This window comes from Hyalella azteca, unplaced genomic scaffold, assembly GCF_000764305.2.
Source record: "Hyalella azteca isolate HAZT.00-mixed unplaced genomic scaffold, Hazt_2.0.2 contig9583, whole genome shotgun sequence".
Taxonomy (NCBI): Eukaryota; Metazoa; Arthropoda; class Malacostraca; order Amphipoda; family Hyalellidae; genus Hyalella; species Hyalella azteca.
The window spans coordinates 31,764-49,003 of record NW_025939652.1 but is presented as its reverse complement, the minus strand read 5'-3'; the positions used below and the strand labels follow the sequence as shown (position 1 = coordinate 49,003).

General features: G+C 37.9%; 1 protein-coding gene across 4 annotated transcripts in view; it reads right to left on the bottom strand.

Moving 5' to 3' along the window:
* Positions 1–732: 732 nt before the first annotated feature.
* Positions 733–17,240, bottom strand: part of LOC108668162 (cyclin-dependent kinase-like 4) — a 34,926-nt gene continuing 18,418 nt past the window's right edge. For 3 of the 4 annotated variants that reach the window (XM_018155324.2, XM_018155326.2, XM_018155327.2), the window contains exons 2-8: positions 10,578–10,770; positions 9,431–9,552; positions 8,603–8,766; positions 7,627–7,821; positions 6,856–6,998; positions 5,859–6,002; positions 733–3,757 (exon numbers count right to left, since the gene is read on the bottom strand). In XM_018155324.2, the coding sequence (XP_018010813.1) occupies positions 3,602–3,757; positions 5,859–6,002; positions 6,856–6,998; positions 7,627–7,821; positions 8,603–8,766; positions 9,431–9,552; positions 10,578–10,770 (1,117 nt within the window). In that variant the 3' untranslated portion in view covers positions 733–3,601. The remainder of the gene's footprint in view (positions 3,758–5,858; positions 6,003–6,855; positions 6,999–7,626; positions 7,822–8,602; positions 8,767–9,430; positions 9,553–10,577; positions 10,771–17,240) is intronic. The other variant, XM_018155325.2, reaches the window with a different exon arrangement.

Below are 17,240 nucleotides of genomic sequence, written 5' to 3'. Positions count from 1 at the left end.
AATTTAGCCAATAAACTCAAATCAGTCCTAAGTCAATGAGCGATTTAGCTCTCAATTTTCACAAGCTTGTATTCACGCTATGCTTTTAACTTTAATTCCTTGTTCAATGCTTGTGACACCGGATATTAAAATGTACGTAGAGTTTTAGCTTCCACAACCGGTGTTTCTGACCTGCGAATTTTAGAGTCGAGTCCCCGCATATTTTTAAACAAAAATCTAATTTAAATGCCGCCCACAGTTTATGTCCCCTCGAAATTGTAAATAGATAGGTTTGTCTGCTCATATTTACTTCATTCTTATTTGCTTGCATTTGACGATTCATGTTTTAATATCTTCAGTGTGAATTTTAGTTTGTTACTTGCTTTTACTTGTGTATTTTAGGTTTTTGAACTGACGATGGAGCTGGACTCTCATTAGTCAGTTCAAACACACAGCTCTCAGCTGGACACTCAAAAATTTCTCTCATAAAAAATGGAGAATTTATTTGTTGTTTTCTTTGCTTCTAAGTTCTTGATGAACTTGCGATTTAAGCAATCAAAATATTGATCTTAATAATAATTATACCTTATTAATTATATGTGCTATAATGTTCATTTCCATTTTTAAAAATCATTATTTTCGGCTATATTCTTATCCTTGGAGCAGAGAATCTTACTCATAATTTCTAGCGCATCTCTCAAATACAGAGTGAACTAATTGGACTCAGTTAAGGAGGTAAATAATTATCACCAATAAATTACTCATATATACTTGATATACATGCAATTATTGATGATCTGTAGCGATGTTATAAATTGGTCATATTTTGTTTAATACATCCACAAGGATAGCATTCATGATTATTCTCCTAGAACTTGAATTCAACGTCTAGTCTAAAGTTCTAATGCTAGAAGATGCTTTTGAAAATCGGGTACGTTGAATCAAGATGTACTCTTCGAGTAAGGAAATTGGCCTTTCTATGTAATTTAACACAATACCTAAAAGCCTCTGGGCTATCGGTTCTGAATTCTCGAACAGATAAGACAAATCAAAAAGATTGTCAGGACCCACGATATATATAAGAGTCCCTCCTCACGGCCTATAGCGACCGACTGATTCAGTCGTGTCAGCCAACACATTTGTACGTAGCTTTCCTTGATTCCTTCATTGACTTGACTGAATTCCCGCCTTTTATGCTGGATGGCCTACATACTGATAGGCAGTACGGTAGGCCTACCTGTTGGTCGCACGACTGAGATCTACAGTTAAGGTTTAGGGATCCTTTAGTTGAAAATTAACTGACAAGCGTTCGGCAAGCATGGAACGAAAAATAACCGAAACGCTGATGGCAGTAACTCATTAAATAAGACACCTTTTGCGGTAGAGAAAAAAATGATGTATCGCAACGTTTGTGAATCAATAAATAAAACGAAAAATATATATTTTAGTGAGAGTACATTTAAAATTAAGCCTAATAGCCATTCTGCTACAGCGTCTAAGAAAATTTTCAATCAACGGAACACTGAAAAATGAACGATACGGTTAAGTACGCTCGAACTTGGTTAAACCCAAACGCAAGGTCTAATACGAAACTGATTTCTGATAACAACATAATAACTGAAAATCTCAACGCAACATAAACTGTAGGTTGAAGGTACTCCATTCTAGCCATGTACATGTGTAAGAGATACGCTGTATTTACAATAACTTTACTTAACGAAAAACACCTAAACCATATAACTATTTTTCATGACAGTAGCTTAATTATGATAAATGCTTCGCGGATTACAAAAGTATACTAGATTAACGAAAGCTGATTTCATTCTAGAATTTTCACACCAGTGTACATGTGAACACAGTAAATATTATCACACTAATAATTAATATTTAACGGACCTTATGAATTGTTTCAATTATTCTTGTACTTGGAAACTTTACCAAGCATATAATGGAGTGTCTTCAGGGTTATTTAACTTTAAGATATATTTAAGATCGCCTAAACATTACGTTTTTCATGATTATATTTATTTGATCTATTTATTCGTTCATATTAGTTCATAAATTGTCTTAATCAAACGATCATTAACTTGGTTGGTCCCAAATACAAATAATAACTCTTCGTTCGGGAACAAAAAATAAAACAAGCTACGTTTGCTTCACGCATCTTTTTTTTAATAGCTACTGGAAATCTTTAAATCAAAGAGGACAAAATACTTGAAACCATGACGAAATAAATTGCAATTTATATTTCATACCCGAATAATAACCTGAAAAACAGCGTGGTGGACAAGATCTGAAGAACATGCATCGGTTTCACTCGACTCTATACCAGTGAACGCATTCGCTCACATATTCTGAATCGGGTGCCAGTAAGAACTCAACTGCTCAGCAATTCCATTAAATTTAAATTTTCCTCTCCTATGCACAGGCAATCAATGGATGCAAATTAGACCTTTAACATCAAGAGCTGCTGGCGGTGAAGTCAGATTGAGAAAGACTGCTCCTTTTTTGCGCTCGCTAAAGGTCGCGGAAAATTTTTACTGGAATACCACTTCCCCACGGTGCCATTTGTATATTTTTCTTAAATTGTTTTTACTAGCGAAAATTTTACTAGAATTACACGTCCCCAGGGTAACATTTGAATATTTTTACGCTCTCTAGAGGCCACCGAAATTTCACTAAAAATACCAAAAGTGGCATTTGTATCCTGTTGTCAGTGATGGCCTCTGTGCGCGTTAAGTGAAGGTTTTGAATTTAAATTTGCCGTTCAATCTACTCGAATTTCTTGGCATGAATTTCAAGCCGCTATTTCAGCAGTTTTAATTAAAGTCCATCAAATATTTTAGAGATTCAATGTTGAATATCTGAGATGATAATGAAAGCAGTAAAAATAACGAACAAAGAGGCGGAGACAAATAATGTTACTATTGTTAATGATTGTATACGCGTACACATTTTCATTAACAGAAAGGAAAGGAATATGAAGTCTTACATGTATTGTATCATCACACAAACAGTCACGCCATTCACAGACTGCCTGATTGCTTCCAGGTTCTAGTGGCAAGTACCAGTTTTTCTGTCAAAAGGAATGGAACTTTTTGTAGAGTATCCCATAAAGCTCAGAAGACATAAAGCTCTTTCCAGACTTTTCGCCCTTCTTATGGCTTGTGGTGTCGCCTAGTAAATTATTTTGCATGGGGGAGAGTAACAAGCTGTTTTTTCTCGAGGATAAGCCATCCTTGAAGTCAAATGGAGAACCCTTACCGGCTTTCGAAACGCTGTCCGTCTTCTTGAAGCCTTGCGGTTGCCCAAACATCGGCAACGTGATGGAATCGCTACGTCGCAGGTCTCGAGCTCTGTGACGATCAGCAGTGCTTGGACTTTTACTCCACGGGAGGTGCAAACCATCACGCGAATTTTTCTGAAGGTTAAAATTGCTTAACTGAAAATTAGTGCTTTTGTTTTCATCCCAAAGAAAGTTGGTCTTTCTGAGGCGCGAGTCGTAGCCCCTATCGTCAGGTCTAAGACTCGCGTCACTGCCGAAAGAATCCTTCTTGTGTAGATGGCGGTGATGCAAGTGGAAGATTGGTTGCTGGTATAAAGGTGGTGCTTTATAAACTGGTCAGATCGTAGGGAAGTGGTCGAAGTGACGTCCTGCATTGAAGCTCCCGTAGTGTCGGACGTCAGGGGACGACGACAGCGAGAGGCTGCTGCCCCCCGACGGGCTCTGGCCCGCCAATTGGGGCAGCAAGTTGGACCCGCTGGCGCTCGAACTCAGCTGTCAACACATGCACACATTTAAGTTACGAATATTATTACTCTAGCGCACAACTAAATATGCAGGATTGTCTTGACAGAATATAAATATTCATAGTCGGCAATTAGATTCTACGCTCGTTTTTTTGCTCAATATTGAGTGTTAGTAAGATAGGAAAAGATTTTACTCAAAACCGATTGTGATTTTACCCAAAATTAAATTGTGATCAGCTTCAGCTTCGATGTGCTTGTGACCGGAATGCATACAAGTGCACTGTGCACTTCGATTATGTTTCGCCATTCCAGCTCTTATTGAATAATTGATAAACGCATTTAATTACGCATGGACAAAGTTACAACGCACGAAATTTTATTTTGAGGAAAGTTTCAAAAAAGACTTTAGTTGCTCAGCTCACAAATTTCATTACTAAAGTGTATACAGTTGGTTCATTCTGGGGAGTAAACGAACCATCAATGTCAAATAAATCTTAATTATTGTAACCAGGTGATTATTAATAGCTCTGCTTCTTTGTCGCTCACCGCCCTCGGTCAATTAAGTTTCAGTCTCTTCAGTGTAAATTTAATCATACCAATTACAAAGTATTACCTGAACTATAGGATTTTTGACGATAATGGAACTGAGCCAACGTCTCAGAGAAGTTATCGATTGAAACATGAAAAAATTTCTTGGAACTCTAGGTAAATTGACGATCTGAGATGAGAAATGCGCCACTTGAATCTAGCAAAGAATATTATACGAATCCTTGTGAGTCTCATATACGAGGCTGTACACTTCGGAATCTTTGCGCGTAAAATAAATGTCTTATCTTTAAAATTGAATGCAATTGAACTATAGAATGACCTTTTTATATGAAAACCAATTTACTTGTAGATTTCAACGTAGTCAGGATGTTAAAAATGTACGTTTTTCAATGTGCTTTGATTTTAATGATGAGCAGGTGATTGAGAGCAGAGCTGAGCACTACACTCGATGTGATGAATTAAAGTTCACCCTTAAACGTGGTATTTAAAGTTGAGCAATACAGAAGTGCACATTCGTGTACATATCATTAATAAAAAGACAACTTTCAAATTTTGATATACAGCAGATTATTATAATGGTGCCTTTTGTCTGCGAAAGTTACGCCTGAATTTTTAACTGTCTTCCTTTTTGAGAAAAGCATGCATGATTATAAACTGAAAGTAGTTCACATACAAACTGAAATAGATCTTAATCTATACGCATCAATGTTCTAGTTATACATGACAAGGTTGTGGTCTTATCTCATAAATTTAGGCCACTAGTGTTCAGAGGCAAACCGTGGAAAAATGCCTTTATTGAAGCAAGTCAAGCAAGAGGTGAAATATGATATTTCTCGTTGAAGACAGCGTTCAGAGAAAATTTTGTTTCGAGCGCGTTACTATTATTCGTTTAATGGCGGGATATCCGGCGACTCTTCCTTGTTCTTGGAAATTCTCCTGTGCAACTGGCAAAACGAACTTCAATCGAATGAAACGAACTTCAAACGAATTCTACATTTATTCTTTATAATAATTTTTCTACTGAATGAGGGGCCTACATAATATGGATCTCACATATTAAGGTGCCGCTTAATAATTAACCCCGGCCTGTCCTACTGAATAATTTTACAAGGTTAGAATGGCTCAGAGTTTATGTACAATTTTACCTATGCAGTCCAACGATTGTGTTCATACTGGGAATTTATTTCCCACTAGATTAGGAATCCCTCACACTTTGTTACTTTCCCTCAAATTTTTCCCTCAAAATGAAACCCAAAGTTTAAACGTGCACGAAACGAGTACATTCCAAACTGCTTCATGTCACATGCATCACAAGTTTATTAACGAGATCTAGTTTTACAGAAAAACAAATTAAACCTCAAATCACTTCAAGTCTCTCTCATGTCGCTTACAAATAACTTTAATAACATAATTTTGTATCCAATTGGATATGCATCAGGAAACATCTAGAACAAATAACCCTTACATAACATCTAGAATGCTAGAATGTTAACTATTATAAAAACGTGGTGGTTAATGGAGGATTACACACATCTACCAAAACCACATCAACAACAAGAAAAATAAGCCATTGTATTCACCAAGTGCAGCTGACTCACTCTTCTTATCTGGTTGAAGCGTTCTATTTCTTCTTCGGGCAAACTGTAGGAGAAGTTGTCGAAGTACGGATGAGTCAGCAATTGCTTGCACGTCATCCGTTTAGACGGGTCCACGTCCAGGCATTTCTGGAACATGCAAATTGTGCTGAGATACCAGCGAATGACCATCGACAAAACATAGAGGAGAAATGTTTAATTGGAACATAGGATTCTTAGTTTAATGTTTTCACAATAAAGGATTCTGACTGAAATGTATTCATATAACAGATAAGAGTGTGATGAATTCACGTAGCACAATTCTTAGTATATAATGTATTTATATGGTAGGATTCAGAGCATGAAATTTTTGTAACTCGCTGTCTGTTTGATAGTCATAGATTTGATACACTTGTTAGAGCGATGTAACATGCCGAACTGAATCATGGCAAAGCTCATGTTGGAACAGAGTTATTCATTTTATATTTAAGAGTGCCTATCTGTGTGGGCTTGTGAAACCAAGAAGTGAATACATCCTGAAATATCGAGCTCGTATGCTCAATATGTCAGGCATCGCAAAACTGGCGTTATATTGGAAAACTGGAATTTAATTTATTCCTCAATTCATGCAATAGGGGTTCAACAGGAGTTCTCTATAAAATGAGGAATTGAACGAGTTTTGATTCAATTGTCTAACTTGGGTAAACGAATAATTACGGTAACTGAAAAAACGATTTTAAATGTATCTTTATTTATTTTTTACATTTATTGCATACGTACATCCTTAGTAACGCCGTGTCGCAAATGAATAACTCGCATTCATCACCATTGTTTGGAACCAATGCGCAGTTAGTTAATGAATAGGCCAGTTCAGTGAGTTAATGAATAGGCCAGCCTCTATGAAGAAAAACTAAACAAAGTGCGGTACACTCATTAATAATAATTAAAACACGCGGTTCTCGCGAGATGACGATTAATTTAATTTGGGTGACTGAGTACCTACCTTCAAGAAGTCTAAAGCGTCTGTGGAGATGGAGGCGGGCATCTTTGCCTCGAGCGTCTCCCTGATGCCGGTCTCCGGTAGCTTAAGGCCCCGGAAGAAGTCGTTGCTGCTGAACACCTTCATGTGGTACGGCAGTAACTCGCCTGCGGAGCAGTTCATTCGTGCTGTTAACGCGCGAAATTTACGATGCATACTTTGACGTTCACATTTTACATAATATATGAAAGTACGGCCCTCCGCTCACTAGGCACGCTGCACTGGAAATCGCCAAAAAATTACACTAAACTAACATACCTTAATACAACAGCTTCATTTCTTACTGCACTACAGGCCGACTGTGTTCGATCGCCTACCGCCTATCGCTTTTAAACTCTTGGCAGCGGCTTGAAATTAAGAGCTCATGTAGGGTTACTTCTGCGTATATATCATTTCTCCACAATAGCTTTACTTAACCCATGCTAGATTGATATCATTCCATTTCATCGTTATCTTTTAATGTTCTGCTCTCTCGCGGAATATCGTTCTATTCAGATGCGGGATGAATGTCTGAAATCGAATAACTTCTTTCACGTATGAAGTCCCAAATGTCTAAATGAATGGCGTTTAAATGGAAAAATTATATTCCTTAAAAAGATATTGTGTTCATAGGATGTAAGTATTGAAATTCGACTCTAACTGGAGATTGGCGGTTACTGTTGAAGGCTAATTGAACACATGTATAGGGAGACTCTCATAATTTCTTATAATAAATAATATAGATCATCTCCTCACCAAGCGTCTTCTTGATGATGTGGAGCTGGTCGAGGTCGGACTTGCCGGGCCAGAGGGCCTCACCGCGGATCATCTCCGCCATAACGCAGCCGATGGCCCAGACGTCGACAGGTGCGCCATACTTGGTGTCGCCCACGAGGAGCTCGGGCGCCCGATACCACCGCGTCGCCACATAGTCCGTGTACGACTCGTTAGCTGCATGAACCACGAGAGTATTAGCGTTTTGTGTGTGTAAGGCATAAGTTAAAATAGAGAAGATTTAATACTCTTTCGCAAGGAACTCAGGCGCCCCGATACCACCGCGTTGCCACATAGCCCGTATGCGACTCGTTCGCTGCTCGAGCAATAGGGATTGTTGCTTCTTTGTGTGCGTGTGAGGCAGAAGTTAAAATGAAGAACACTTAACATTCCCACAGGAGAAGCTCGGTCGCCCGATACCACCACGTAGCTACGACTCCTTGTTCGACTCGTTGGCTGCATGAACCACACGGAGTATTAGTGTTATGTGTGTGTAAGGCATAAGTTAAAATAGAGAAGGCTTAAAACTATTTCGCAAGGAACATAGGTACCCGATAACATTGCGTTGCCACGTACATAGTCCGTGTACGACTCGTTGGCTCATTGAGCAACGTGAATGTTAGTGTTGCCGCGTGAGGCGTACGTCAAAAAAAATACATTTACTTGAAGGCAATTGAGGTTTAGTAAGACCAGGGAAGCCCAATAACAATTTGAGCAGAGAGGGAGTACTAGTCTTGGCGTAATCGACGTGTTAAAGTAATGAATATGTTATCCAAGAGGTTAAGAAACGATTACGTTGAATAAACCTACAAAAAATGATAAACTACAAGAATCTTTTCAGAGATTCTGTCTATTAAATTTCGGGAAATGTTATTCTATTTCATGGCTGCAGTAATCCCTGCCGGTGCTCACAATAATATCAAAATACACTCTCATGCTCAATGAAATTTGGACTTACTGAGCATCCTGGCGAAGCCGAAATCACAAAGTTTGACGACGCCGCGTCTGGTAATGAGGACGTTTTCAGGCTTGACGTCGCGGTGGATGACGTTGCTCTCGTGGCAGAACCGCACCGCCTCCACCAGCTGGTAGATGATCTTCTTTGTCTCCTTTTCGGGGAACCTGCAGCGAACGGGAGTAAAAGAAGACTGCGTTGTTAAATACTTGCGGCTGCAGCTACAGAGATGTTGTCAAGTTTTAGACTCTTCATGGCAGTTTATTAATTTGCACATACGAATATACTGAGGCGGAAGAAAATGCATGCAAAGAGAGTATTGCGTTGACAAAAATTGGTGGCACCCATGACAGAAGTCCGAAGTTTCCTATATGCTGGTTACGTTAACACGTTAAGTGCGATACAACTCACCGGTGAGTTGCAGCGTTTTTTTTTCGGACAAGTTGCGCGATTTAGTTTGCCAGCCAATTGCATTGGCCGACAGAAATTTATGATGGCGGTCATTCCGTATTAAATCTTAAAATGTACAAAAATTAAAGTTGAGTTTTTGCACTGGAGCCTACAAATGTACAAGTGAATATTGATTTTAGATATATTTTGTCCGTTGACTTGGCTGTTTTTTTAAGCCATGTGGCCACCCTGGTGAGTCGTAAAGCACTCAACGTGCAATACGGTACGACGTCAACGTGTTAATGTGAGTAATAAATCGAATACCAGGAAATATTAGGACTGAAGCTCATAAAAAGCTCACATATAAATTCAATCAGCTCGAATTGCAGCAATTTACGCGTACACAAACCACCCAACTTTTTATCAGGAATCAATTCTCACCCTTTTGGATTCTTCTCCATCTCCCCTAGAAGTGTGTGGTCGCAATATTCGAACACCAGGTGCAGCTTACGTTTTCTTCTGAAAACTTCTATCATATTGACCAGGTTGGGATGTTTGAGACTCTGCCACGGAAATAAAACATTAATAAATCATATTTATCGCAGTCTTTCTGTTCAAAAGTTTTACTAAGTCTCTGTTAATTGCCCCAGTTCCCCGGCAGTTAAGTTTTAAAACAGCTGAAATTTTGAAATTTTGACTGCTGAACGAAAAGGACGTAGTGATGGGAAAGAGTTGCTTCTTGTTTGCTTTCCAATGTCTCCCATTACAAATTTTTTCGGTGTCGTGTTAAAAATTTTGGGATGATAGAAATGTTTTATTTATAATTGTATATTTATAAACAGAAAGGCATAATTCAAACGCTTATCGTAGAATTTTCTAAAGCATATAATTGCCTGTCTCACGCTAGCTTTCTAATTTGGACTTGTATTTTTCTCCAGTTTCACCATTTCAAGTAAATGAATTCATTTTATCAAATTTTCTCTCTGTAATGTTCGCTAGCGCATTTAATTTCAGATAAGCTCATTTGTCACTGGCTGACGATGCGTTCTCAGTCAGCGGCTGGTTGATCCGGGATGGAATTACACTTGTGTGGAACGTAGAAGCATATTCTGTTATTGTAACATAATTGTCTGGTGAAGTCTTCGTAGAATAATGACAATACTAATAATAAAAATGCGAAAACAATATTAGGCCTTCGGGTCGCCTGTCGGAAACCACCGCTGCCGTGCTTCGAAAGGACTATATCATGATCCCTTCCCTCAAGAACGTAGCCTACAACACTTCTTGACTATGAGACTGTGACATTATCAGCCGCAAGCCACCAGACAGATCACATCCATTGAATTAGACCAATCGCCTTCCATCTCATAAATCAAATTGACTTCTATATAAAAACTTAAATATCCTTGCTCACTTTCTTCCGTATAACACTAGCCTGTTCCATCCACACACTCTCAACATTTCTTCGAATGACATTTAATCAATTATATTGCCCCCCAAAAAATCCTAGTCATAAAATTTATCAGCTCGACTGATTTTGAAATTACCATTGAAATTACCCTGGTCATGAAAACACCCGAGATCTCACCTTGAGCATCTTTATTTCTCTAAGCGCGATCTTGCGGATAAGAGGATCGTCTTCTGACTCCATGAATTTCTTGATAGCCACGAGCTCGCCGGTATCCTTGACGCGGCACTTGTAGACCATCCCGTAGGATCCCTCGCCGATCTTGCTGATCTTCTCGTACTTCTCCATGGCGCGGGCTTCTACCCTGGGCCTCCTAAAATTAAAAAAAGTAATTAATTTTAAATTAAACATGCATAAGTGTGAATCAGAGTTTTCAAATGTTTGATTTAATTTGCGTTGACAATATAAATGGCAATCATTAGCTATTGCGGTGCTCCTGCATGGCCTGCATGGCGCTGCTACGTCCGGAACTCTTACTAAGGATATAGCTTAGAAAAGTATTTGACTTATTTACTAAAAACCAAGCATCACACAGCATAATTAACTTGGTTAGTGGTACACTGCTAAAGATAAAATGATACGGTCATTCGGTCGCCTCATTCAAGAATAATTCAAAGAGTAATGGTATTTAAAGGTGGAGTTCTCAAAGAGGAAAGGTATGAGCTGAAAACACTAGAAGTTTGACCATAATAAAATTTTAGTGACTCAATCTGCATCCAACACAAACTACAAAGAAACGTTAATTTTTAAAAGTGAAAAAATCCATCACCCTATTGCTTCTGAACACATTAGTGGTGCCATACATTTTGACATTGGAGGCTTAATAGGAAGATAAATTACAAATTTCAAATTCTATACTTCTGCATTAATTGTGAATAACCCAAAGGTTTATTCACAATTAATGCCGTCAAAATATTCCTTGACGTCACTTCGCACATCTGAAGCAGGAATGACGTGCAGCATCATAATCATCGTCCTCATGAATCTAAAGAATTATTTAAACCGGATAATTTAATATCAGAAAACGTGAATTAAAAACAAATTTCGAAACAAGTAGAATATTATGAAAGATCTCTGTGCTTTCCTTGAAAATTTTTCAAGAAAACTTTTAATTTTGAAATTGATTTAGTGAAATTATGGCGGATTTCATTAGCATGTGTTTTGTTTTACATTGAAAATTAATTCATGGCTCGCCCTCGTAGTAAAAGAGTGACAGAGCGTACGTGCAGCGATTCTCACTCATAAATATTTATGTTTTTTGCACGCCTGTTGAAATTATGATGCCGGCCATGCACGGGCTTATATGATAAATCGTCAGTAGCATAAGATTTTTTATTTACGGTTAGTTTTCCACCAATTAAATGTAGTGGTCAATAAAATATAGTGTTACAACCGAATATTGGCTTTTGATGATTAGTATCCGCGAGGGAAGGTTGCTAATACCTATTTAGTTTAGTTTCTTTTAGGCAGAGAAAGAGTTAATTGATGATATGCTGGGATTTCAATAGTTATGATTTGTAATCTAAATACTGAATATTTTTCACAATATAAAATATCCATTTGCTACTCACATTTATTTTAACGCAACAAGATTTTTAACACAGCCAAATATTCAGAGAGTCAATGCATTAGCATTTTTTTGTCATGTACAGAGTTTTGTGAAAAGAATGACATAGAATTCAACCGTATTAATCAACCAGGCGATCAATAACTAAAGGGATTTCAGATCTCCCACATCATCTGATCTCATGCGCCGACTGCATCGAGTTTAGTAAGAGGGTTCATGTCTTCGCATTTCAAATGTCATTTCTTTAACTTTCATGCTAAATATGAATACAATCGTGAATGTGCGAATACTGGTGTGTTTCAATTGAATCTGTCCGATATTCGATAGTAATATTAATTCATATGCATTCTAAAATCTTCAAACTGACGATAGAGCTTAACTCAGAAACGTATTCTATAAAGATATTATAATCTTTTGTGAATTTTCCTTGCTTCCAAATTTCCAGTTAATTGGCGATTCAAGCAAACAAGTGACCTCGATATTAATTCTTTAGAAGAAAAGAGAAAATATTTTATTATTGATTTTATTGTTCGTTATTTCAATACGAATAACATTTTTATAAATATCGTTCAACACGTTGAAATCTATCAAGAAACCGTGAATAAAATTCTTCCTGTGGTATTCAATCGAACTTGCATTTAAGGTCAATCGTAGGGCATATGCATGCGCACTAAGAATATTGGAGCGAAGGCGATAATCTGGACGAAGTTCAGTCTGGGTTTTCGTTTCAGCTGTTGAATAAAGGTAGCCGATCGTTACTCGCACGTGACGCACGCACCTGAAAATATCCGCGACGAAGGCAATATGTGGCAGTGACGATGTTGTGACGTGCCATGCCTGTCAATGGTCGCTGATGGTAAATTTCAGTGCTTGAAATAATTTAAATTTGAATGCTTGAAATAATTGAAATTTAAGTGCTATAAATAATTGAAATTTGAGTGCTTGAAGTAATGAAAATATGATTGTTTGAAATTGAATTGCTTGAAATTTGCATGCTTGAAATAATAGAAAAAAAATTGAGTGTTTGAAACTAGTGAAGTAAACATTGATTCGTAGGTGGTTCATAAAGCAATGCTCATCAATATAGCGCTGACGTCAAGAGCTACAAAAGAGGCAAGCAATAGGCTATGCACAGCTAGAATAGTAATTATTTCTCTTTTTTATAAACTTCTATCATAACGCTGTCGATGTACGTGAGATTTTCCATTTGAAGAGCTCCAGTATTTTGAAAAATCACTTCAATAAAAAGAAGCTTTCGAAATATATGGTACAATGCAGCCATAAAGCGAAACATCTCTCAAGACATCAGCAAAATTCAACCATAAAATCCTAATATCCCGTATGCATTTTACGCATTACTACTTTTCAAACATGTCCCACGGCTTACTTTTTAACTCTACTCAAGAACAGTGTTTTGGAATGTTTATACACGAGTATCCTAATGGTGTAATATACTACTTTTCAACCACTAGTCCTGCAGTGCTTAATTTACTCCAAAACTTTTATAGTAATCCCCTAATCCAGCGAGTGGAGATTCCAGCGCCCACCTGTTGCTGATACGGTCTTAGGGAAAGAATCTATACTAAATTCCCCTCCATTGTTGTCCAACTTGAAGCAATTTTGCACTGCACATCTTGTCATAATTTGGTAGCAACTCTTAAAGTGTCACTCTTAAATCAAAATCAATGTTGAACTGACGCCTGTGTTATGTTGTACAAGACTTCACTGGTGAGAAGCCAACAACGCAGAGATACGTTGGGGTGAGAAGCCGTAGATGTAAAACTCTGCCTAATGAGTGAAAAATCTCAGTTCACTCCAAGCCAGAATGCAATCAATGTATGACTAGCCTCAAATTGGAGTTAGATGTCAAACCTAAAAATTTGCGTGGCAAAAGTCGTCTTGCAAATTGAATCAAAGTCTGGATACTTTGACTGCAATGGCAAAAAACACATTATCATGCTTTTCAATTGCAATTAAAAATATGAGGTCAATCATTATTTTTGCCCCCGCATACCCCAAGGCGTTCAAGAATGGACGACTTCTGGCGCGAAAAACTCGTGAGTGAATCACCGCAAATGTTGAAGCGGTCTAGTAATGAATATTCTTTATTATTTAATCTATTGTTAACACATCTATTGTTATTCTATTGTTAAACAGCGGAATGGCAGCGCAAACCACTGCTAAAACCAGCGGAACTTACACCTTTGATATCAAAGCTAATTGCAAGCAAGCAGCTGCACGGGCAGCATTAAAGATCACATTCAAAGCTGATCAATGTGCGGTTATGTTCTGTATGCGTGTAATGAAAGAGAAATCAAAATCTTAGTGTTATTGTATCATACACATCGATTTGGTTTCTAATCTGATCTGTCGCACCTTGTTTTCAAAACCACAGTGCCCTCAAGTCTCGTTTGAACACGAGATGCCCAAGGCTGCACACACATGATTCATGACATGAATCGGATGAATGACTGCTTACTTGCTATTGAATTTGCGTTCTACACGTAGGCATCAGTAACCATGATAAGCTACGTGATTCTTCGAACCGCATCAACGTAATCTAATCCAAGGAAAGTAAATCCAACCAACACAAACATTGCTCTTCTCACTCCGTTCTGAGCCTGAGCTTCTACCACTGCTGTGTTTTGGTGTGCACCTGGCAGCAAACTACCCTACTTCTAGTCTAGGCAACCACCCTTTTTATCTGCTTCCGATGAAAACAAGGAAAGAGTTAAAGATGGCCTGAAAGAAAAAAATTATATCTCTCACTCTTCGTTTGTCTTGTAATCGCGCTCCACTAGCTTTGCGCCTCATAGCACTACACTACAACTACAGCACACTACAACTACTGCACTACAGCTCTTGCTTCGCATGCCAACACCATGACTCTAATCATAGCCATTTGGCAGATTCTTTTTTCTCGTTCCAGCAATGTTTATAGCAGCAGCCTGGCAACCAACTCATATTTAGTTTCGGCCTTTTTTGCCTCAATACAAACTAAGACAGTCGTCTCAATGTAAATATCTTATACAATTTTTTTAACTCTCTGAGTTAAAACACTCTCTTATATAATTTAACTCTCTTATACAATTTTTTAACTCTCATTTTTAACTCTCTATTTTTCTGAACTTAAAAAATATTCTGCACCAGTGAGGGGTAAGTCGTCTTACGACGCGTTTTTATCGCTCTTTGTTAGTATTGCAGAGCATCGGTAGGTACTGACTGTCACGAAGTGTCGCATATTAAGTTGTGCCAATTGTTCTTTGCTCAAAACACTGATGTGCGAGTAGCAATTTATTAATTAACGTTTTTTTGCTTAACTGCATATACATCTATAGAATCCCAATAGGTCCGCTAATTTGAAAAATCAATTGAAAAGTTTACATCGAGCTCCAAAATTCACTGCGGTCTTTTTCTCGATTTTCTGTGTGAGCGAATTTTTCTTCAAGTATAGTACCGCACGTTGAAGTCAATAGCCGGACTCTGCACTCCTCGTCAGAGATTCAGTCAAGTTGGCTCCACGTGCTCCCTGACATTTGGTTGGCTAGGATTTACTGGACCTTGAAGGTCGCACCGGCGTTGTAAGGCCCGAGTTGCTTAATTAAATTAAATCCGCTTTTCTTCAGGCCTTCAATGAAGGCAAGAACGCCGCATATTAGCAAACCGAAAAGTTTATGTGCGCGTAAATGCTTTATTCTTAATGGCCTTCGCATTGCACTAGTAGCCTACATGAGCAAAAATATATTCAAAATTGAACACATGCTTGCCAAAAATTCGTCATCTTAACGAAGCATGGATTCAGTATAATTAAATTATGTGTAATTCATCAACGAATGATTTTTTCGCACTGTAATTGCTGGCCTAACCTTTACAAAATAAATAATTAATAGCTTATTGAACTGCATGGCCCAAGCCTTCCTCAATGAGTTGGTGAGTCGTTTGAATGTAGGTTCATATTTCCGGTTATTTTGGACGCGGTACTACCGAGACCTCTTTTTTAGTTCAAAATAACGACTTAGATTACAAATTCTTTGTCGATCAGCCCCGCGGGTAGATTGAAAATTGAAGGTTTAGCTTTCAAAGACGCTGAGTGAAGGCCTCTCAGAAATAATTCGGGCACATGATCAAAAGGTCAATTTAGACATCATCGGTGGGGGTAGGGACGATGGAGCGTTTAGCATTTCTCTTTTCTCTTCAATATGTGGCTGATGCACTGAAAGTGATACCGGCTTTACCCTTCCACCATGCTTGTTTCGGAACTAAACATTAGTGTACATGAATGATACTGATAACTCTATCTTTGTAACGTGCTCATCCATCGCACGATTCCCTGAGAAAAGAGTTAATATTGCTGAAACTTTAGAGTCCAACATCGAAAACTATCTACATAAAAATTATTCATATAATTAAGGGCTAATATCATTATCATCTAAGACGTCTTAAATATGATTCTCCAATACGGCAAGCTGATAAAGGGCAGCGGTTGGGTCCACGAACCTTGACATTTAGCTGCGCCAGGCATGTAGCCTTGAGCTGCAATGTCTATTGATCGTAATCACGATTTTGATGTTCTTGAATACCTCTTACAAAAATGGACGACTTCTCAGATTTAGCTTGGCGCCGGAGAACAAGTTTTGAATAGGAAATAAAATGCTTCGCAACTTCTTGTCAATTTGTCGGGCGTAATTTTTAAGCAACGACGAAAAATAATCGAGCGCTCAGCTGTAAGCACTCTTCCAGTGGGAAGAGTGTAAATGAAATGCCTATACAGAGTGTGAATGATTTTCTCCGAAAGTTGGGAGTCGATAAAAAAAAATTTTTTTACCAGAAAATAGTACATTTTACCGAGTTAATACTAAAAATAAAGCAAACTTTAATATTTCGATTTTATCGAAAGAGGATTATTAGACTTGAAAACATGAAGGGAAATCATATAATTTGGTATATGTGAACATTGGTGTTGGGAGAAGCGTTCAAGTGTGCAACGAGAACAAGAAGAATACGATTAAAATTGGGGACACAGTTATTGAAATCAAAATAAAAGCAGACAAATTAATCTTGAGAATCTTAATTATGTTGAGAAATGACATTATATATGCACTTATTTCTATGTAAATAAGCGAAGATGTTAAAATCGTTACCTCGGGCAAACGTGAAATGAGTTGAAAGAGAGACGAAGACAGCAACTAGAAGAAGAAGAAAACAACTAGGAAAAT